Here is a 21,289-nt window from a genome sequence, read left to right as displayed (position 1 = left end):
AGATTATGACAAAGAGCCTGAGACAGACTCAAGAATCATAAACATGTTTTAATGTTTATATTACATTGTTAAAGCTTTTTTTATGCATACAGGTTTAATGCTTTAACGCCATCTCACTTTTCGATTTGTTTGTACTCACATTATAAAATGGTGATCTTATTGTTATAAGACTGGTTGTGAAACAAAGATACATAATTTCTCAAATTGTTTCTTTAGGACCCATTTAACCAGGTGAGTGGTAATAAAGGCTAGCGATAGAGGATAGCAAGTTCGAGTCCCACTGCAGTCAGCATGTCGTTGTGTCCCTGGGCAAGACACTGCACCCCAAATTGCTCCTGTGGGGATTGCCCACAGTATTGATTATGTAAGTCGCTTTGGATAAAAGCTTCTAACATGTAATGTAACCTAATGTAAAAATAAAGAATGCTAAAAACACTTACAGGTTTGTACAAATATTATTTCAATCATTAAAGTACATGAAAAACTTAAATAATGAACACTGATTGTCTTTGTCCCTTTATTCCAGTTGTGTGGCAGCTAATGTGTTTTCACTATGGGTTCACCATACTGCCTCTGCTGTATACATCAAACTCCTTGTAGCGTATGTAGTCTTTCAGCCTGGGAGGAAGAGGAAGATAATTGATGAAAACTGGGGATCTCAAGCGCAGGTGACTGAGATGCTCCCTTATCCGCAACCGACACAGATGCTTCAGGCTTCGTGTATTACCTGAGTGTAAATCAAGTCAGTTAAATCAATGAATGCAAAAAAATGTAATTAATATCCTTCAGTTCTCACTTTGAATATGACAGATCTCCATCCACTGTTTCTGCTCCTTCAAGGTGTCTTTGAGTTGGGTGCAGAAGGAGACGTGGTCGGTGTAGTCCAGCATGATGCGCACCACCTGAGCAGATAAGTGCTTAAGCCAGGACACTGTTATCACCTCACAGAACTGGAAGGACAAACACAAAGACACACGTGGCAGTCAAAACAAAACCTTGACCTACTCCACTGATTCCCCTGCCAGTTTCTCCTTATTCTTCAAATGTTAACAGCATTTTCTCTCACAGACTAGCTTCACCTCACCACCAGGTCTTTGATGATTGAGGTCGCCCAAGGACCATAGTCATGGGAAGTGTCCCCATACGGACAGTCAAAGCAACGCTTGACATCATATCCATGGTTCAGAATCATCCTCAGCATGACCTCGTCTTTCAAGGCGTACTGCAGAGCTGAGGGGAAGTGAGTGGTGTTGACACGAGAGTAGTAATTTACATTCGCCCCGAACTTCAGCAATTGGTTGATCATTTCATAGTGGCCCTGTCTGAGAGCCAGCTGCAAACAATTGATAGGATCCTGGTTCACCATTGCCCCGGCCTCCAACAGCAGGCGGGTGCACTGAAGATCATTGTTGGACACTGCAAAATAGAGGGCAGACCTGCGCTCATCATCATAATTGCAGCGCACACTTGTGTGAAGCATGAAGTTAGGATCGTAGTCAGCTTTGAGCAGTATCTCCACACAATGAGCATGTCCCCCAGCGGCTGCAGAGTGGAGAGGACTCATCCCGCCTTCCTTTACAGCCTTCAGTTTAGTGACTGGGATGAGGCGCTCCAGTGCCCTGTTGGTGAATAATCCTAATGTCAGAACATGACAGGGGGTTCAACCTCTATTTTAAAAGTAGGAAAGTTAGATGTAACATATTCCTCACAGTATGTGTCCATGGTAGGCCACACGGTGAATTGGCAGATGGCCACTGGAAAGAGGTTGGTTGGGATCTGCTCCATGGTCCAGCAGCAAGGAGATAATGTCAGGGTTTCCTGATGCCGCTGCATCAAACAAGACAGGGCCTGACTCTGATTCGCAACACACATTGGCTCCTACAAAATAGATAGAGATGCTGTTAGAATTTACATTTAACAGCCATTTCTCAGACCTGGAAAATATATGTTATTAATCTAAGAGGGTCAAACGCACAGTAATGTAATGTAGTAACAGGATTGTCTTACCAAAATCACTCTGGTGTGAGTTACTCCCCTCTAGTTTACGAAAACAAAAGCGCTTTACTCTGAGCTTATCAGGTGAAATATTAAGCCCAAAGTGGAAGTTAAATCACTTTAACAATACCTTTTTGTAACAGGGCTTCCACCACATTCAGATGTCCATTTTGTGCAGCCAGAGCCAGGGGAGTTTTCTTTTTGATGTCACGGGCATTTGGGTCGGCACATGATTCAAGGAGCAAATGGACAAAGTTCTCCAGACCTAAAAAGGCTGACTCGTGTAGAGCTGTCCTGTTTAGAGGTCCTGTTTGGTCCACGTTGGCTCTGTAGCGAAGCAACAGTGTGGCCAAGTCATACTGGTCATTCAGAATTGCTAAGAGGCAAAGAAGGTAATTATACAAATGGGCAAATATCTTTGGGTGGGTGCAAAATGAGATAAACTTAGCATTCAGATGTCAGATACCTGCCACTAATGGAGAGTCTTGCTCATCATTCTGGAGATCTGGGCTACTGGCGTTCTGTAACAGGAATGTAGCGTTGTCTCTGACTCCATGAACCACAGCCAGAAACAGTGGTGTCTCACCCTTCAGAGTACGACACTGTGCTGCACCTGGAGGTGATGCTGGAACATAAAACAACTAATAAAAACGTGCCTAAATAAAAAATCGAAAAGAGTATTACTTTTAGTAACATCGCTACCTGAGAAGATAATCTCTAGTATCTTTTTATTCTCTTGCGCCGAAGCTTCATGCAGCGGGATCCATCCTCGTTCATCAACTCTTGACAGAGCCTCTGGTTGCGCTGCCAGTCTGTTAAGGGCATCTTCATCACCTAAACATGAGTACATTTTCTCAGAACTATGGCAAGATCTAATGAAAATGAGTTTGGACAGGTTTAAGAATTACATCAGCTCACCCTCCTTGATTGCTTTGAAAATCTCATCAGGGTCTTTACTGGGTTTCAGATCGCTGTTGAGAGAAATGTAAATGATGAAGAGATACTGTATAGAGAAATAGGGTTATTTAGGTGGTCGGAGATCAACCTTGGATTCAATCCTTTGAGTTTTCTATATTCAATCAGGCTTTGTTCAATTATATATTGCGTCGCCTCATCCTCATCCAAGTCGTCCTCCGATTGATAAAAGTCATCTTCTGTCTCTTTGTTCATCTGTAGGTCCAGAAAGGGTCAACGCACAAGGAACTGCCCTGGGGAGACAGCCATAAGGGAGACAATACTTTTAAATATGGCACCCGAAAACTCGAACACCACCTGCAGCCCTGAATACTGACAGGGAAAAGTTCACAAAAGCTCAGTGCAGTTAATCACAGGAGTTGCTGACATACTTATTCCTGTCGTTGAATTAGATGTAAAAATGGGCTGACGGATACCAAAACAAAGATTTGGATTATAATGATTCCATGCAGTCCTTGTTTGTCCTAGATTTTTGCATAGCAGCACTAACTTAACAGGCCATGTGAGATCAGATAATTTACAGAATACACCTCTCATGGTGATTGAATTAAATTAATGGAGATTCAAACTGCATGAATGATTGCAGTGAGCATGTACTTAATATTAATCTTAAATTATCAAAGGAGATGTAACAAGAAATACTTCAACAACAAAATCCCAAATGCTATCAAGTTACCTGACACATTCAATAACATAACATGGAAGATCGATAGCCACATTTAAACAGGTTGCCTACACAGCACACTCCACACCCTCATTTTTCACCATATGCATTATTTATTTATTATCTGGTGTTTACCTTCAGTCAGATGGCTGTGCGCCTTCGTTGGCTTTCAAAACAGTATTGCCAGCAGGCTCCTCAGCACACACACATGCTGCAGCTATTTATACATATACCACTATAAATATCAGATCACGGGGTCTTCACAGCCAGCACCTAGCTTTGACCCACTGAGCCCTGCAACAACTGCCACCATGCAGCTCATGCATGTGCGCTCATAACAACATTACTGACATAATACAAAAATAAAGAGTAGGCTATTATTTACATATGCATGAACTAGTGTATGTTTTCACTGTTTATTTTGTGATAATTCATAGCTAAAGGTTATGTCGTTGCTGTACTGTTTTGTGCTGGAACTCATGAACGCCTGTATAACAACGAGAGTGCGGAGAGTCTAGACATGAAGTATGACCATATTGGCTCCTAAAGCGGCCAAAATCATAAAAATATAAGAAAAAAATATAACTCAAAGCAAAGTGCCGCTGAGGCACCCGTCAGCGAATCTTACGCATGGGTATAAATCAAGGTCCGAGCAAAAGTCGTTTTAGTGCAATTTATTATACACAAGCATTTTTCTTCGTTCTTACCCGATGGTAAAAAAAAACATAGGCCTATCGGGTGCGCCGCCCACTACCACCTGTTTCCCAGATTTATAATGAGCAGGTCTCCCATCCCCCGGTGCCCAAAGGCTGCCTTTACAAAACAGAGGCATATTACAACTTATTTGATCAACTTAAGTAAGAATTAAAATAAATATTTACTATAAACAAAAAAGAACAATAAAATAAATGGATAACTATTAAATAATATTAGCTCCTAGATATGGCTTAATCATTCCGGCCCCTAATTGTGATGCTATAGCAAATCAATTACAACAAAACATTCTATCGAGCCAGGAAACACCTTTAAATATTTTAAAATAAGCAAAATATGAAATCACATTTCTGTTTATCATACAAAATCTACTAATATGCATATATACATTCAACAAGTCATTTCAATTAGCCCCCACTTAGATCCCCCCCCAAAGTTCATGCTACATCAGTGTCTTTTGTGGTATCACCACTCACTATCCCTGAGGCAGGAGACAATAGTCAAAAGGGTATTAGTGTAGTTTGAAATAGAGAGGTTTGTGTATGGAAAGATGTAAGAAAGATAGTGTGTGTGCAGGGGATAAGGTGTAGGGCATTGGCTAGCTCTTGGCTCAGTTGGCTTGGTCTGAACTAACACACTTCTGACCAGACCTTTGGGTCTAGGCAGGGTTTTAACCACACGGCCGAGGGGCCATGAGTTCCTTGGTGCTGTTTCATCGACGATGAACACAATATCGTTGGGTTGAAGATTCCTTCTAGTGTTGACCCACTTTTGCCTTTGCTGCATGAGTGGCAGATATTCTTTAGCCCACCTCTGCCAGAAGAGGTCTGCAATGTATTGAACTCGTCTCCATCTATTTCTGGTGTAGAGGTCATCTTTGCAGAAGAGTCCAGGTGGTAAGAGTGGTTTGGTTTTCAGCTGCAGCAGGTGGTTTGGCGTGAGGGGTTCTAAATCATTAGGATCAGCTGACACAGTTGTGATTGGTCTGTCATTGAGAATAGATTTAACTTCCCAAAAGACTGTTTGTAGCATTTCATCATCCATGACCTGATGTTTAAGAACTGAAAAGAGTACTTTTTTCACCAGCCTGATCAGTCTTTCCCACACTCCTCCAAAGTGTGCTCCTGATGGGGGATTGAACAGCCACCTGACTTGCTCAGAGAGCAGGGAATTCTGGATCCTTTTCTTATCAAGCTGGTTTAGAGCAGTCTCCAGTTCTTTCTGAGCGCCTACAAAGTTGGTCCCACAATCTGTTCTGATTGTTAGAATTGGTCCTCTTCGACATGAAAACCGCCTTATGGCGTTGATGCAGGAGTTAGTATCTAAGGTACTCGCCACCTCCAGATGAATAGCTCGACTCACAAGGCAGGTAAATATTACCCCCCCACTGCTTCACATGGCCTCGACCTCTTTTAACCACGATGGGTTTGAAATAGTCAATTCCCACATGAGAGAAAGGTGGAAGGTCTGGAGCCACACGATCTTCAGGTAGGTCAGCCATTTTTTGTTCTCCAACTCTAGCCTGCATGCATCAACAAAAAACACAAGCCTTTATTATTTTCCTTGCAGAAGAGTTGGCAGAGGGTAACCAGAATTTCTGGCCTAGTCTGGAGAGCATGTGGTTCCTCCCAGAGTGTCCGACCTGCTGATGAATATCGCGTAGAATCAGTTTGGATATGTGGGAGTTTTTTGGAAGGATTATCGGGTTTCTCAAATTTACTGGCATAGCAGATGTACTTATGTGTCCTCCAATCCATAGGATACCTTTATCCAGAATAGGATCAACTTTGCGTAAGGGGCTGTCAGCTTTAACAGCTTTTCCTTTCCTTAGCAGCATCAGCTCAGATTCAAAGTAGCGCTCTTGTTCATAGTGAATGATGGATTTCTCTGCTTCCTCCAAATCCTCCACAGATAGTCCTTGTTGTCTTTCTGCAGTTTTGGAGCGGGTCACTGGTGCTTTAGCTCTTTTAGATTGAAGCAGTCTTTTGAGTTTCAACAACCAACCAACTGCTCTCTGTAGTTTTTTCCGAGAGGAGTAGTGTTCAATGAGGTCGGTGGTTGCACAGTTATTTATTTTCAAGCTGTTATATTCACAGAGATGTCCTTTTTAATCTCCGGATCATTAAGGAGGATGTGGCCAAGATCCTCTGGCACTTCGGGCCACCTACCTTCCTCCTTTGAAAGGAAGTCAGGGCCATTCAACCATCTTGTGGACTCCAAGAAAGGTTCAATATTCAATCCACGTGATGCAAAGTCTGCTGGATTGTCCTTGGAACTTACATGCCTCCATTGGCTTTCTTGGGACAAGTTGTGAATCACTGCTATCCTATTAGCAACGTAGGTATGGAATCTTTTTGTTTGGTTGTATTTTAGTACTGATGTACTATCTGTCCAGAAGGTTGATTTCTGTAGTTTCATGTTTAGTTCCTTCTGTAACATCCTGTCAACTTTTACAGCAAGTGTAGCGGCTGCGAGCTCCAGTCTGGGAATGGTGATTTGCTTCAGAGGATTAACTCTGGATTTCCCGAGAATGAATGACACATGAGTATCTCCTTTGTGGTTCGTAAATCTAATGTAGCTTGCAGTGCCATGCCCCGTTTCACTTGCGTCACAGAAGTGATGCAGCTCAGCAGTCCTTATGAGTCCAAAATGTTCAGGCTTCATGCACCTGTCCACTTCAAATCTGCTCAGCTGATCTAGTTCTGTTATCCATCTTTGCCATGACTTTGAAAGGTGTTCTGGGATAAGTTCATCCCATCCACACTTATCAATGCAGAGTCCTCTAAGGATTTGCTCGGCCTTGAGGATGAATGGTGAAAGGAAACCGAGGGGGTCGTAAATAGAACTGACAATAGAAATAACTGTTCTTCTTGTAGGAACTCTGTGTTTGATGGCAGCAGTGAAGGTAAAAGTATCTCTCACGATATTCCACTGGATGCCTAGAACTCTTTCTAGAGGTGTTTTTTCTTTGTCCAGATCTAGTTGCTCAACTGGTTTAGCTCTGTGCACTTCAGGGATGATTCTAACAGTCAAATACAACCCTGAGTTTCTTCTTTCTTTTATGGTAAACCCCATGATGCGGTATGTACCAGAGCCTGCCGTCTGATCTTTGAAGTTGATCTTGTGGAACTTTTTCGGCATGGCCCTTTTCCAGTACCTTTGCCATGAAGGCTTTATATTCTTCAGCGTAAACTGAATCCCTCTTGAATTTCCCAGCAAGGTTGTTTGTGCGACGTAGTGCCATGTTGTAATTGTTAGGCAGGGCCAAGTCCTTATCACGGAAGGGTAGAGGTCAGTGGTAATGTCCATTTTTGATGATTATTGAACTTTCAGCCAGGTCCATGAATTTCCTGTCCTCACATGACATCTCTCTTTTTTCCTCATATTCCTTTTCAGGGAAATCCTGGTTGTACTGTGAGACTAGCTGGTCCCTCAGATTATCCAGTGAAATTATATTGACTGTTGCCGACATTGTTTCAGAAGTATCCATAGCAGTGTGAGATTTGAGGGGCCCATTGACCACCCATCCAAACATTGTCTTCACTGCATATGGTCCATTACCCTGACTGTGGATTATATCCCAGGGTTCCAAGGCTTTGGGAACATTCATCCCTATCAGCATTTCAATGTCTGCATCAATTTCCTTGATTTTAAGCTGACTGAGATGAGGCCATTTTTCAAGATCGGATTGTGTGAGAAGGTTTTCCTTTGAGACAGGAATCTTAGTTTTTGTGTACACTTCAGGCAAGTTGATAAATTGTCCTCCATCTATGTTTCCTATTTCCAGTCCTGTGATTTAATAGCTTTTTGCATTCCTTTTTTGTCCCATTGTGCGGAGTAGAATTTCAGTTTTTCGTCCTTTGGTATTCAGTTGATTCATTAGGTTTTCAGTACAGAATGTGGCCGTGCTCCCAGGGTCAAGAAAGGCGTACACTGTAACAAATGTTCCTGTCAAATAACAGCAAAGTGCTGGCAGCACAGACGCCTGTACTTTACTGTAATACTCATACTGTGAAATGACTTTACAGCCTCTTACTGTAAAAATAAAATACAATATACTGCTGTATTTTTTCAATTAACAGTAAAATACTGGCAGCAGAGACGCCAGCAATATACTGAAATTATACAGTATTCATACTGTTGAACAATTTCAGTTTATTACTGTAAAAAATTAAATAATTCATAGTAACATTCTGGTTAGGGGGTTGCCAGTAGATTGATAAAACAACAACTCAATTTAGCAGTTTAGAATATCTAAAAAGTCATTATTAATTAAATTAACATTACATATATATTGTTTCTGCTACATACATCTGCTTAAAATATGCATTATTATGAAAATTATGCAAAATAAGTAATAAACAATTTGGAAAGGATTTAATGCAAACACACTTTTATTTAAATTGGCAGTGTCCACATAAATACCGCTACTGTAAAAAAAAAAAATCAGTAAGAACATTTTTTAACAAATGCATTATAAGCAACATTTAGAAAACAAACGGTACTATTAAGAACATTTTTTAAATGTGCATTAAGACCATTTTGAAAATATACATCAGTAAGAAAATGTTTTAAATGTGCATCAAGGCCAATTTGAAAATATATGTCGTGAGTGAGCCCTCTATGTAATGGCCCACTTGCTGGCACCCAGTTCTTTAATCCCCCAATCAACCCACACACACGAGGAGCAGGCAGATATCAGGTAACACAATAATCTTTATTATAATTTAAGTTCATGGACAGCAATATGAGGTAGGTGTATGCTTAACTTCAAGAAGATTCTGGGTGGGTGTGGACAGTTCTGATACAAAGAGGAATCTTCTGGTTCAGATAGATGACCAACACCTTGCTGGACCTTGTTCCTCTCCTTACCAGTGTTGCCACTGCAACACACAAAAATAATTAATCAAAAATAACACTAGAATCGGGAATGTACAATAACAATGCTTATAAAGCTGGTAATACCAAAGTGTCTAGTGGCATAATGTAGCAACGTCAGTCTGTCAAAACAACACACGAGTGAGAGACGAGAGAGAGCTCACTGACCTACAGTATATGAAGTCCCATTCAAAGTCAAGGAGGTTCTTCAGTGGTGTGGAGACGTATGTGTTGACTGTGGCAGACTTCTTCTGGACGATCACAGCCGTCTTCTTGGAGACAACCTTGCCCCGGATGGCCTTTGTTCCTCTCTCTGGGTTGATACCAATGAAGCGCTTGAAATCAGAAATGTTTTAAGATCAGAGACTAAATGGAAAACTATTAGGAACACTTTGTTTTCTTAAAGGGGTAGTTTGGGTTTTATTCCATAATGTGATATGAGTTATTAACCGGTACTGACATAATGAGGTATTTAGTGTAATTCCGCTGCTAGATTTTTCCTATCAGACCCTTCTATATCTTGGAACTATTTCATATGTTGAAAATTGCCAGTGTATTACTACGCACTAGAGCCTGTTCACACATTACGCCTCTATTCAAGATTATCGGCGGCTTGATATGGGAATTGGCTCCACTGAATAGTAATACACATAATTAACAAAGAAAATAATTTCAAGATATAGAGAGTTCAAGCAGCAGAATTACTCAATATATGTTGTATTCTCGTGTGAATGGTTCATGTTTTTTTTATTTTTTTAGGCTTGAACATTTTGTTACCTGACCCCATGTTCTGCATTTTTGCCTAACAATTGACCAGCTGGCAGGGACATTTCTGACTGCCTGCCTGAGTTAATGTCTGTGTCAAAAAATCCAAAATATCCCTTTAAGTGAGCAAAGTAATGATTTGTGGTTATTCAGGTTTCAAAGATTTTAAATTGTAAATAAAAAAACATAATGATTACGAGGAAATGAAAGGAGTCTTACCTCTGAATGAATTCCAGAGTACAGGCTGCCTCTTCCTGATACTGCAGGTTGAAATATAGTAGATCGCAAAGACGGCAACAAGTCCCGTCAAAAAGGTTGGTGTGATGACCTCAGATATGACACGGCCCTCAAGGGTGATCATCCATCGTCCAGTAGTGACTTGCCCGGTTCCACCTGAAACTTAAAGTAATAGCAACATCAGAATGCATCTCACCGTCGTACAAATCTGTAAACTCAAAGAACAATGGCTAATCTGATATATAATATGTCTATCAATGAAATGCATACCAAGCAGTATCAGACGAGGACTTGCAGGTAGAGTGAGGGTTGTCTCAACGTCAGCTGCGGTGGCAGACACCTGTAGAGAACAGACAAAGACACTAACCAAAGGCATAATGAAACATATTATGCATTAATGTTGATTATGCTAAAATATGTCAACAAGAAGCCCAGTATAATTAATTACTGGCTGCTTTTCTGTACCACCTGTATCAATCTTCGTGCTGAAATGTATACACTGAACAAAAATATAAATGCAACACTTTTGTTTTTGCTCCCATTTTTCATGAGATAAACTCAAAGATCTAAAACATTTTCTATAAACACAAAATAACCATTTCTCTCAAATATTGTTCACAAATCTGAAAAAATCTGTGATAGTGAGCCGTCTTCTTGGAGACAACCTTGCCCCGGATGGCCTTTGTTCCTCTCTCTGGGTTGATACCAATGAAGCGCCTGAAATCAGAACTGTTTCACCTGGTTAAATAAAGGCTACAAACTTCTCCTTTGTCGAGATAATCCATCCCACCTCACAGGTGTGGCATATCAAGATGCTGATTAGACAGCATGATTATTGCACAGGTGTGCCTTAGGCTGGCCACAATAAAAGGCCACTCTAAAATGTTCAGTTTTATCACACAGCACAATGCCACAGATGTCGCAAGTTTTGAGGGAGCGTGCAATTGGCACGCTGACAGCAGGAATGTCCACTAGAGCTGTTGCCCGTGAATTGAATGTTCATTTCTCTACCATAAGCCGTCTCCAAAGGCGTTTCAGAGAATTTGGCAGTACATCCAACCGGCCTCACAATCGCAGACCACGTGTAACCACACCAGCCCAGGACCTCCACATCCAGCATGTTCACCTCCAAGATCGTCTGAGACCAGCCACTCGGACAGCTGCTGCAACAATCGGTTTGCATAACCAAAGACTTTCTGCACAAACTGTCAGAATCCGTCTCAGGGAAACTCATCTGCATGCTCGTCGTCCTCATCGGGGTCTCGACCTGACTCCGGTTCGTCGTCGTAACCGACTTGAGTGGACAAATGCTCACATTCGATGGCGTCTGGCACGTTGGAGAGGTGTTCTCTTCACGGATGAATCCCGGTTTTCACTGTTCAGGGCAGACGGCAGACGGCGTCGTGTGGGTGAGCGGTTTTCTGATGTCAATGTTGTGAATCGAGTGGCCCATGGTGGTGGTGGGGTTATGTATGGGCAGGCATATGTTATGGATGACGACCACAGGTGCATTTTATTGATGGCAATGTGAATGCACAGAGATACCGTGACGAGATCCTGAGGCCCATTGTTGTGCCATTCATCCACGACCATCACCTCATGTTGCAGCATGATAATGCACGGCCCCATGTTGCAAGGATCTGTACACAATTCCTGGAGGCTGAAAACATCCCAGTTCTTGCATGGCCAGCATACTCACCGGACATGTCAGCCATTGAGCATGTTTGGGATGCTCTGGATCGGCGTATATGACAGCGTGTTCCAGTTTCTGCCAATATTCAGCAACTTCGCACAGCCATTGAAGAGGAGTGGACCAACATTACACAGGCCACAATCAACAACCTGATCAACTTTATGCGAAGGAGATGTGTTGCACTGCGTGAGGCAAATGGTGGTCACACCAGATACTGACTGCTTTTCGGACCCCCCCAATAAAGCAAAACTGCACGTTTCAGAGTGGCCTTTTATTGTGGCCAGCCTAAGGCACACCTGTGCAATAATCATGCTGTCTAATCAGCATCTTGATATGCCACACCTGTGAGGTGGGATGGATTATCTCGGCAAAGTTGAAGTGCTCACTATCACAGATGTTTTCAGATTTGTGAACAATATGAGAGAAATGGTTATTTTGTGTATATAGAAAATGTTTTAGATCTTTGAGTTCATCTCATGAAAAATGGGAGCAAAAACAAAAGTGTTGCATTTATATTTTTGTTCAGTGTAATAAACCAAGTTGGCTATAATCAACATTGAAATAAATCAATAAACACTAACACACATTAACATCAGCTTGCTCTCCTCTCAAAACCACCTTTCTACTTATTCCAACCGTCAAGTTTGTTTAGTGTTTGTTCGTCGCATTTGCAGCTATTAACAAGGGGCAAAGATATCAGCTAGCTAGCAACAACCGCTAACCAATCTTAAGAAAATGCACAGATGATCCAAAACGGTTAGCATTTGATAAAACACGATGACTCTGAAATGCAAGGAAATATAAATGTTTGAGCTATTCAAAGAGGCCTCATAAGTGACATTTTAAAATCACACACTCCCTAGCTAACTTTAGACAGCTGGCTGGCTGAGCATCAGTTTGATTTTAAACATTTTTTGAAGTAATATAGCCTACTGGAAAATAAGATGGTTTTTAATCACCGTCAAATTTGTAGATGCACAACCCGATCGATACAGATGATGCAGGACTTCTTGTTGATCCGCACATGTCCTCAGAAATGGGTCCTTCTCTGGAAAAGCGGCTCTCCTAATGACGTTTCTTATCCAGCCCCAATATTACCGCCAATTTCCAAAAAATACTGTTGTGTACTGTACTTTAAAACATTAGCATACTGTTTAGGGTCCCTGTGCTGCTGCTTCACATTGGCCAGCCCACAATGCATTTTCTAACTACAGTACAAAACCTTATTACATGAATACAGTAGATTACGGTTGAAAATTGGCTGTAAATTAACAGCAATTGCTTACAGTGTAGGTTTGAATATACTTGCTTCCTTTTGCTAATTTAACTTGCACCGGAACAATAGCAAGGGCACAATCCTCACTGGCCCCTGTTGACTGATCAGCTGATACTTTCGCACTGTTGATGGACGCTCGCTTTGGTTCTGTTCTACCGTTTTGCAGGGTGACTGGCTTTGAATTTAAAATCATCAATATGCAGCAGTGTTGGACGTTTCCTTTGGCATGTTAGACAGTTTAGCTTGAATTTACAGTCTTTGCTCATGTGACCCTTCTCAAGGCAACCAAAACAGTAACCATTTGTCTTTAGATAATTAACCTTTTGGTCGTGCGGCTCTGATTTGAGTTTTAAGCAGTCCACTACTGCATGCTTGCCATGACAGAAACTACATATGGTTGCAGGGGCAGCTTTGATGTAGGTGGGTTGCGCACCTTAAATGCCTGTAGCTTGGTGTCATAATGTTCAGTTGCGGCGACAGCTGTGGCAAAGCTACTGCTCCTTTTAGGTGTTCTGAGGTCAGTTGTCCTATTGTTGGTGATTATCCTTTTAGTGGGATTTGAGTCTTTAATTTCTCCAAACACTGGGTAAAATAATGTCAGAATGCTTTCGGTGAATTCGACCAGATTGGGGGGGGGGGGGGGGGGGCAGGGGGAGTTGTGGATGTCAGGGATGTGACATTCAAGTTGTTGAATTTCAGCTTAGTTTGACTGTATTTTGTTTTCTTATGCGCCGGTTCTTCTGACATGTTTGCAAGTTTATCTATCTAGGTTAACGGCTGACACACACTGAACAACGTAACACGTAACGTAAACAACGTAACAAATAAACACATAAGCTTTGTTATTGGTTGTAAGGCTACATGGATACATTTGAATGGTGTGACAATGTCCTATTTGGTTGGATTAAAATGTACATATTCTTCCTGTTATGTCTGCCTGCTGTATTTTACCTAATGCAAAGTGACCTGCTCCATCGAAATCAGTCGCATTGATCCGAAGACACATTAGTTGTATACACTGTTGGAAAGAGGATATTCCTAGCTTTCTAATGATATCAGGATTGTTTTTGTACTATATTAAGCAAAATATGTCACATTAAATAATGACTGTCACCGAGTCATCATTTTGAGAAAAAGGCCTTAAAGTTTCCTCTTCTCTGGATCGATCTGATTGATTATTAGCGGACCAAATGATCAAAGTAGTACGGAGGGAAGATATTTTCGTTTGGATTACTGGTCTGGGGGAAGCTCGCGAGTGTGTGTGTGTGTATACGTGTGTGTGTGTTTGTGTATTTTTGCGTTTGTTTCCCGGGGAAAACTCTCAGGAGAAACACCGGCTGTTGTTATGCTTGCTGTGACGTCAAGTTACTCCGTTCTCCGCTTGTAATTATGCCGTTAAGCTTCAAAGCTGTATTTATCATCTGAATTTGCCGAAACTAGTTTAATATTCTGAAAGCCAAGACTTTGTTTATTTGAAATCAGATGAAAACAAACTGTAACGGACCCTGCGGTGTTATCTATGATTACTATGCCTTACATTCATAATGTCAGCGGAGGGAGGGGAAGCGGCGCTGTGGAAGAGCAGAGTGGCGAGTGAGAGGCGAGCTGTGTTCTTCCCTTTACAAGCTTAAAAAATGTCTGTAGCTACTGAGATTGAATATAACAATCAAAAATAACAAAATATACACAGCTAGATCAGATGGCGTTCTTTTTAGATGCGACTTTAGAGTAGAGGGGAATTATTGAAACGGGATGTGTACAGGGTTCCGCGGCATCCGCTGCTGTGAAAATGTGGGGCAGGGCCGTAAAGTGTGGGGGGGGGGGGGCAATGGCCCCCTGGCCCCCCCGCTTCCGGCGCCCTTGACCAGCGCAGCCAGATGAACCAGCAGCAGCTCTGCGGCCGCAGAGGCTGTCAAAACCGCCGCCGCCGGCATCGTTGAACCGAAACAGGCTGGTTCCGACTGCATGGAGGTTTGTTGTCGGGACATTGTGACGGGCAAATAAAAGCTTATTTGGGCAAAGAGAAGGTACTTCAATGCAGAATGGTACAAAAACAGAGAGTGGTTAATTATTTGCAAAACCACTAAACGAGCCTTCTGTGAAATATGCAGATGTGCTGCTGTCAAACGGCTTGTAACTTTCTCCAAATTTGGAGATGACAGCTTTGTAAATACCGAGTTAATAACTGGAACTTTTCACAGAGCTTACTTCAGTCAAACACCAGTCAACATTCAGCTTGTCAAACAAGAGCGTAGCAAGAAAAAAGAAGAGATGGAATGAGCAACTGCGCTGTCATATGTGTGGGCTGGTCTGTATAGTTTAATGTACAGGAAAGGAGTGAGCAGAGGGTTGAGTTGTCCATTATTGTTCTGTTTTCTCTGACTATCTTCCTCCTGAAGACCCTCTCAGACTTTCATTAGCTCGCGCTACTAAAGAGACACGTTACCATGGAAACCAAACAATGGTGTAGCTGTATTGAAGTCCGAGTGGAAACAGTAACATTTGGTGCGTTATGTTAGAATGAAACAAATCAGATTTAGTCAGAAATCGGGAGAAATGCGGGATAAATATGACCCCGGGAGGAAAACGGGAGTCTCCCGCGAAAAGGAGGGTTGGCAAGTAGGCTATGTCACATACACACGCACTTTTTGCCCCCCCCACTTCTGAAATGAATCCGGCGCCGCTGTCTAGCTCTGATATTTTTAAGCTGTTGTGCGCCATCTTTCCCTGAGCTTATATGGTAGCTTGGATACAATTAGTCTTAAAGTTTATGTGACGTCTACAGGGCCGGCCCTGACCAATTTGCCGCCCTAGGCAAGATTTTAGTTGGCGCCCCCCCCCCCCCCCCCAAAATGCAGACACTCACTATGATTTGCGCGTGCACGGTTGTGGCATGACCACCAAAACAGAAAGATATTGACACAAGATATGTGCAACTGTATTTAGTTTCCTATCCATTTCCTATCCATTTGAACATGATTCTAGGGGGTCCGGGGGCATGCACCCCCGGGAAGCCTTTTTTTTTTAATATTGAAGTTGAAAGCATCAATCTGGTGCACTTTGAGAGCAACATTAGGAGATCTATGGATACATCTCTCAACACCCATATGAAACAGAACTGTAAGCAGATTTTCTTTTTCTTTATGGATATTTTACAAATCACTCCCCTTTCAAACTGTATTCTTGTTTATTAATAACTTTTTTGTACTGTCAGTATTTTATACCTGTTTTTCACCTATTCTCTTATTTTTTTATAACTATAATGATCATATAAAGGTGTGCCTTTACCTCACTGAGCTGAGGTTATCAGAGCCTCTCAGTCTTTCAGGAGAGAGCTCTCTGAAGCTCTCACCCCCGCGGCCGCTTACAATGTAAATTCCAATGTTAATAAAAGCACACAGAAGCTGTGCACGTTTTTTGGGAGTTTGATTTATTTTAAATGAATACAAATACAAAATTAAAACCTATAATTGCACACTAAAACCATTATTTAAAAAAAAGAACAATTTCACATAAACCTCTGGTTTTTACTGGGACTGGGGTAGTTCAACTTGATTTTTTGGGGGGGGGGGGTGTGTGTGCCATAGTTTATGAGCGCTGTACGCAATATAGGCGTAGTTCTGTTAGTATAAGATAATAAGATGTACTTTGTTGATCCAAAATCGGGAAATTGTGTTGTTTTTTTTTACATTTTCGGCGCCCCCTATGGGTTGATGCGCCCTTAGCATTCGCCTATACTGCCTATGCCGAGGGCCGGCCCTGGACGTCTAGCTCATCCATGTACTCCAAGTCCTGCATGGCGTTAAGGCATTCGCTTAGGTAATGAGTAGTAGTAGTAGTATGAGATAGTGAGTAGGCATGAAGAGATTTTCCATCATCTGGCTTGATAGCTGTCCAGTTGAGTGCCTTATCCAGTAAGCATTTGCAATTTTCATTTCATTTCCATAATGTCTCTTTAAAAGTTGCATGGCCTCTGAATATTCTCTTTGTGTGAAGACAGCTACGGACCAGATCTCTGGCTTGACCTGATGTAAACTGTTCAAGAAAGTAGAGCCTGTCCTGGTAGTTACTAGTTTTTTCTTCAATTAGGTATCTGAATGCATGCATGAAAGGTTGATAAGAGAGTGGGTCACTATTAAACACAGGCACCTCTCTCTTAGGTAGCAGGGATAGATTTTGTTGCATTATCATGAGATCAGCTATGTCCTTTTGTCTCGGTGCCAGTGTGTTGAGGTTTTCCTTAGTAAAAGTGTTGATTGCAGGATTTTCCGGTTGTGGTCTTGATGCACCTTTTGCTTGCAGAGATATTTTATGGAAATCCACAATTGTTCTATGTAGTGGAGTTTTAGGTACAGCAGCTACTTCAATAAATTCCAAGACAGAAGTGTCTGTTTGCTCCACACTTCATCTAAATAAGCATTCATAGCATCCTCATTTGGGCTGAGAAGTACCCTCATTTTGGCATCTGCTGCTGCAATCTGTGATTCCATCTCCACCTTTTCCATTTTTGATTTGAGAATTGTTTCCTCCAGTCACAGTGCATGCATGTCCTTTAAAAACCCTCTGGAGTCTAAGGGTATTTTCTCGATTTTTACTTAAATCACCTTTTAAATGTATTTCTTCTAAAATGGCACCCATGTGTTACATATCAAAATGTTCAGGACAATCTCTAGTATTGCTATATATGCAAATTACTCAACTTAGAGCACTGTTTGATGAGATAAGTAGCTCAAAAGCTTAAAATTTGACATCCGATTTTCGGAAAATCTTAAACTCTTGTGAAAACACAAATTTACTCATGTGATCGAATTGTTTTGGTGTTTTAGATTTGGTTACCAAAGTCTTAGGATCACAAAAGCAGTGAAATATTTGAATTACACTGTATATAAATGTGTTATTCATGTCTAAAATGAAATTTTATAAATTCGAATTCTGAGTAAAACAGCTGTCAATCACTCTACTTTCACCACAGCAGGGACTGAGATATATCAGGACTGAATAATGACTTCATAATACATAACAAGGTTCATGTGATGTGTAAAAAAAGAAAATAATTGAGCATTATAATTTTTTTTTTCAACCAACAATTTATTATAATACTAACAATGTATATAAATATAACTGCAAAATCTCACTATTTACAATATTGAACATCAGAACTTTTTTTCCTTCAACCAACTATTCATTATACACTGACAAAATGATCCTTCCTCCAGTAGTCCAATACATTGTCCAGTTTCAGCAGCCCCATGTATTTATAGAAATCCTCTACAGTCAAGTCAGTCCATTTGTAGGTTTTACCCTTTCCCATCTCCTGTGCAGCCCGCTTGTTTGTGTTGGTACAGAGTGTCTGTACTGTTAGTGCACTGAAGAACAGCTTGAACAGGTCAAGGGGTTTGTTTGATACTGTTGAGCTGAGCTGTGGCCCGGGTGTGCGAGCAGGTTGAAACCTGGAGACAGGGGGAGCAGTGTCAGGGTCTTCGCCTGTCTTCCAAGACAGTGGAGCTGGCTGCTGTGCAGGTGGGGGTGATGGTGCATGGGCAGCTGGTGGCTGTGTGGGAGGTACGTGTGCTCTACGAGACCTCTTTGCTGTCCGGGTTGATGGTGATGGCTGTGGCGGAGCTGAGGTGTATATCTTGACCTCGTCGCAGGCAGCTGTCGTGATGCTGGTCCGCTAGTCCTTGGTGGGGATGGCAGTGGTGAAGGCCCCAGATCTCAACATGGTGGCAGGCACAGCTGGAGGCTCCTGGATAAATCTGTGGGCCGCTAGGCCCAGGCAGCTGTGAAACCTCTGTAAAACAAATACAAATTGTGGGACAACACACACACACACACACGTATTGTACTACATAGCACTCCCCACAAATGGCAAGCACACATAAATAAATTAAATGTCTCCGTTGTGGGACAAATAAAGGATTATCTCATGCATCTACACATGTAACCTTACTTATACACACCAAAATAACGTTTACACATAAATAAAGTTTATCACAGACACACATGTAAATAAGTCTATGACAAAGTCTCATCTGTACAGAACAGTATGATCAAATAAAATACATGTCTATAAATGTCTCCGTTGTGGGACGAATAAAGGATTATTTTTATTCATCTACACATGTAACCTTACTTATACATGCCAAAATAACGTTTAAACTTTACACATAAATAACATTTACACAGAGTAAACGTTTACTAATCAAGAGTCTATTTTGTCCCGAGAAAAAGTTCATGAGGGGAAAATAAAAAGGTTGATAAATCCATTGTTCATTTTCGCGGTACTCCTCACAAAATGGCAAATGCACTACAAGTTATATTTACACTTACCCATTCTCAAATGGATCCCTGCTGTCCCTATATTCTTCTTCTTCAGAAGAGTCGAAGCCTTCAGGTTCTGATGAGCCATCTTCTTCACTGGCGCTCGCGAAAATAAAATCCAGCGCGTCCGCAACGGTAAAGTTCCTTCGAGCCATTTTCTCTATCTTCTTCACAGACTAAAAGACTGAAACTGATGGGAGACACCTGTTATATGTTTTTTTATTGGTGGGTAGGTCCTTAGATTTCTAGAGTGTCCATTGGTCATTTCAGACCGACATGGCTTCCGGCCGGCCGAGATGTCCTTGACTGACACACAAATCCACCAATCACACACAGTGTAACGCCGAATCAAGCTGCTTTGAGCGGCAATATTGGCTGCTGTGCCCTGGGTATAGTCTCACAGGAGATACTCTTGAAAAGCTACGATTCTAGCGATTCCGCAGATATCTGAATCATATTTCTACTCCTTACAAGCGAAAATCTATGATTAAATACGTAAATAAATGTGCACTTGGACTCCAGAGGGTTAAAGCAGCAGACTTAGCCTCCAGAGCTGCCCTTTCTGCTGATGCTAACTTAGCCTTGATGTTGTAGTCCTTTTTGAGGCATTGGAGATAGTCAGTGGATCAATTTAGTTGTGCAATACGTTCTCTTCTCCATGCTTTAACTTCCTTTACAAAGTAATTAAAGTTCATAATTCTGGGTTCATACCAGTCTGTTACATCAATGTCCTTTTCCTCTTCAGATAAGAGTTGTTGGAGAGAATTATGCACTTTATTGAATTCATCCACAGCAGTTTTAAACATATCCATACAATCAACATTTCCACCGTCAGTGAGCAGGGCTTTAGTTTCATTTAGTATTCTTGTGCACACTCCGAGTTTCCCTCTGGTGTGGCCTCCATGACAGTTTTAGGTTCAGTCATTTTTACTTGAGAGTTGCTTTTAAAATTGTATTCAATTCCTTTGATCAGATTGCGTCTGCGTTAATCCATACAACTGGCTTGCACAGACGTCCTTATTTATTTGATGAAGAGTTTAATTATTCCATCCATAACATTTGACACGTTTGGCTCATATGTTCATTTGCGTATGCATCCATTAAATCACAACAAGCACGACTCATTCATTTATTCCTCTTGTTTACTCACGAGTCCCACGCGCACTGCCTCGCGTACAAACATTTCAAAAACGAGGCCGGCGTCTGTCTTCCTCTATTTTGTCTTTCCAAGCGACTCACGGAATTCTCAATAAGGACATCCTTTTATCCTTCTTTGCAGCGGGCCATCCACAGAAAAGGGGTTTCCAAAAAATAGTATACATTCATGAGGCTGGTTTTTTACTATAAAGCGGCCAAAATCATAAAAATATAAGAAAGAAATATAACTCAAAGCAAAGTGCCGCTGAGGCACCCGTCAGCGAATCTTACGCATGGGTAAAAATCAAGGTCCGAGCAAAAGTCGTTTTAGTGCAATTTATTATACACATACAAGCATTTTTCTTCGTTCTTACCCGATGGTAAAACACCATACACTGTAGGCCGGATGCGCCGCCCACTACCACCTGTTTCCCATATTTATAATGAGCAGTTCTCCCATCCCCCGGTGCCCAAAGGCTGCATTTATAAAACAGAGGCATAGTACAACTTATTTGATAAACTTAAGTAAGAATTAAAAGGAAGATTTACTATAAACAAAAAAGAACAATAAAATAAATGGATAACTATTAAATAATATAAGCTCCTAGATATGGCTTCATCAGCTCCCAATGAG

General features: G+C 41.4%; 1 protein-coding gene across 7 annotated transcripts; it reads right to left on the bottom strand.

Annotated features, from left to right (window-relative positions):
* Nucleotides 1–503: 503 nt before the first annotated feature.
* asb14b (ankyrin repeat and SOCS box containing 14b) lies at nt 504–21,016 on the bottom strand. 7 transcript variants are annotated; one of them, XM_034207554.1, is made up of 11 exons: nt 3,770–3,812; nt 3,041–3,203; nt 2,914–2,966; nt 2,698–2,829; nt 2,462–2,620; nt 2,126–2,371; nt 1,710–1,878; nt 1,522–1,619; nt 1,085–1,416; nt 797–950; nt 504–727 (listed from the first exon to the last, which is right to left on the bottom strand). In XM_034207554.1, exons 2-11 carry the CDS (start codon nt 3,163–3,165, stop codon nt 552–554), a joined length of 1,644 nt encoding a protein of 547 aa, XP_034063445.1. In that variant the 5' UTR covers nt 3,166–3,203; nt 3,770–3,812; the 3' UTR covers nt 504–551. The 7 variants fall into 7 exon arrangements, with proteins under 7 accessions (XP_034063445.1, XP_034063443.1, XP_034063444.1 ...); XM_034207552.1 differs by lacking the exon at nt 3,770–3,812 and adding an exon at nt 20,669–21,016 and having other exon boundaries at nt 1,085–1,619; XM_034207553.1 differs by having other exon boundaries at nt 1,085–1,619; nt 3,041–3,198; nt 3,770–3,813.
* Between the last annotated feature and the right edge of the window lie 273 nt (nt 21,017–21,289).

The sequence above is a fragment of the Gymnodraco acuticeps genome, unplaced genomic scaffold (genome assembly GCF_902827175.1).
Source record: "Gymnodraco acuticeps unplaced genomic scaffold, fGymAcu1.1, whole genome shotgun sequence".
NCBI lineage: Eukaryota > Metazoa > Chordata > Actinopteri > Perciformes > Bathydraconidae > Gymnodraco > Gymnodraco acuticeps.
Note: the sequence above shows the minus strand (reverse complement) of the source record. Positions and strands in the feature narration are given on the sequence as shown.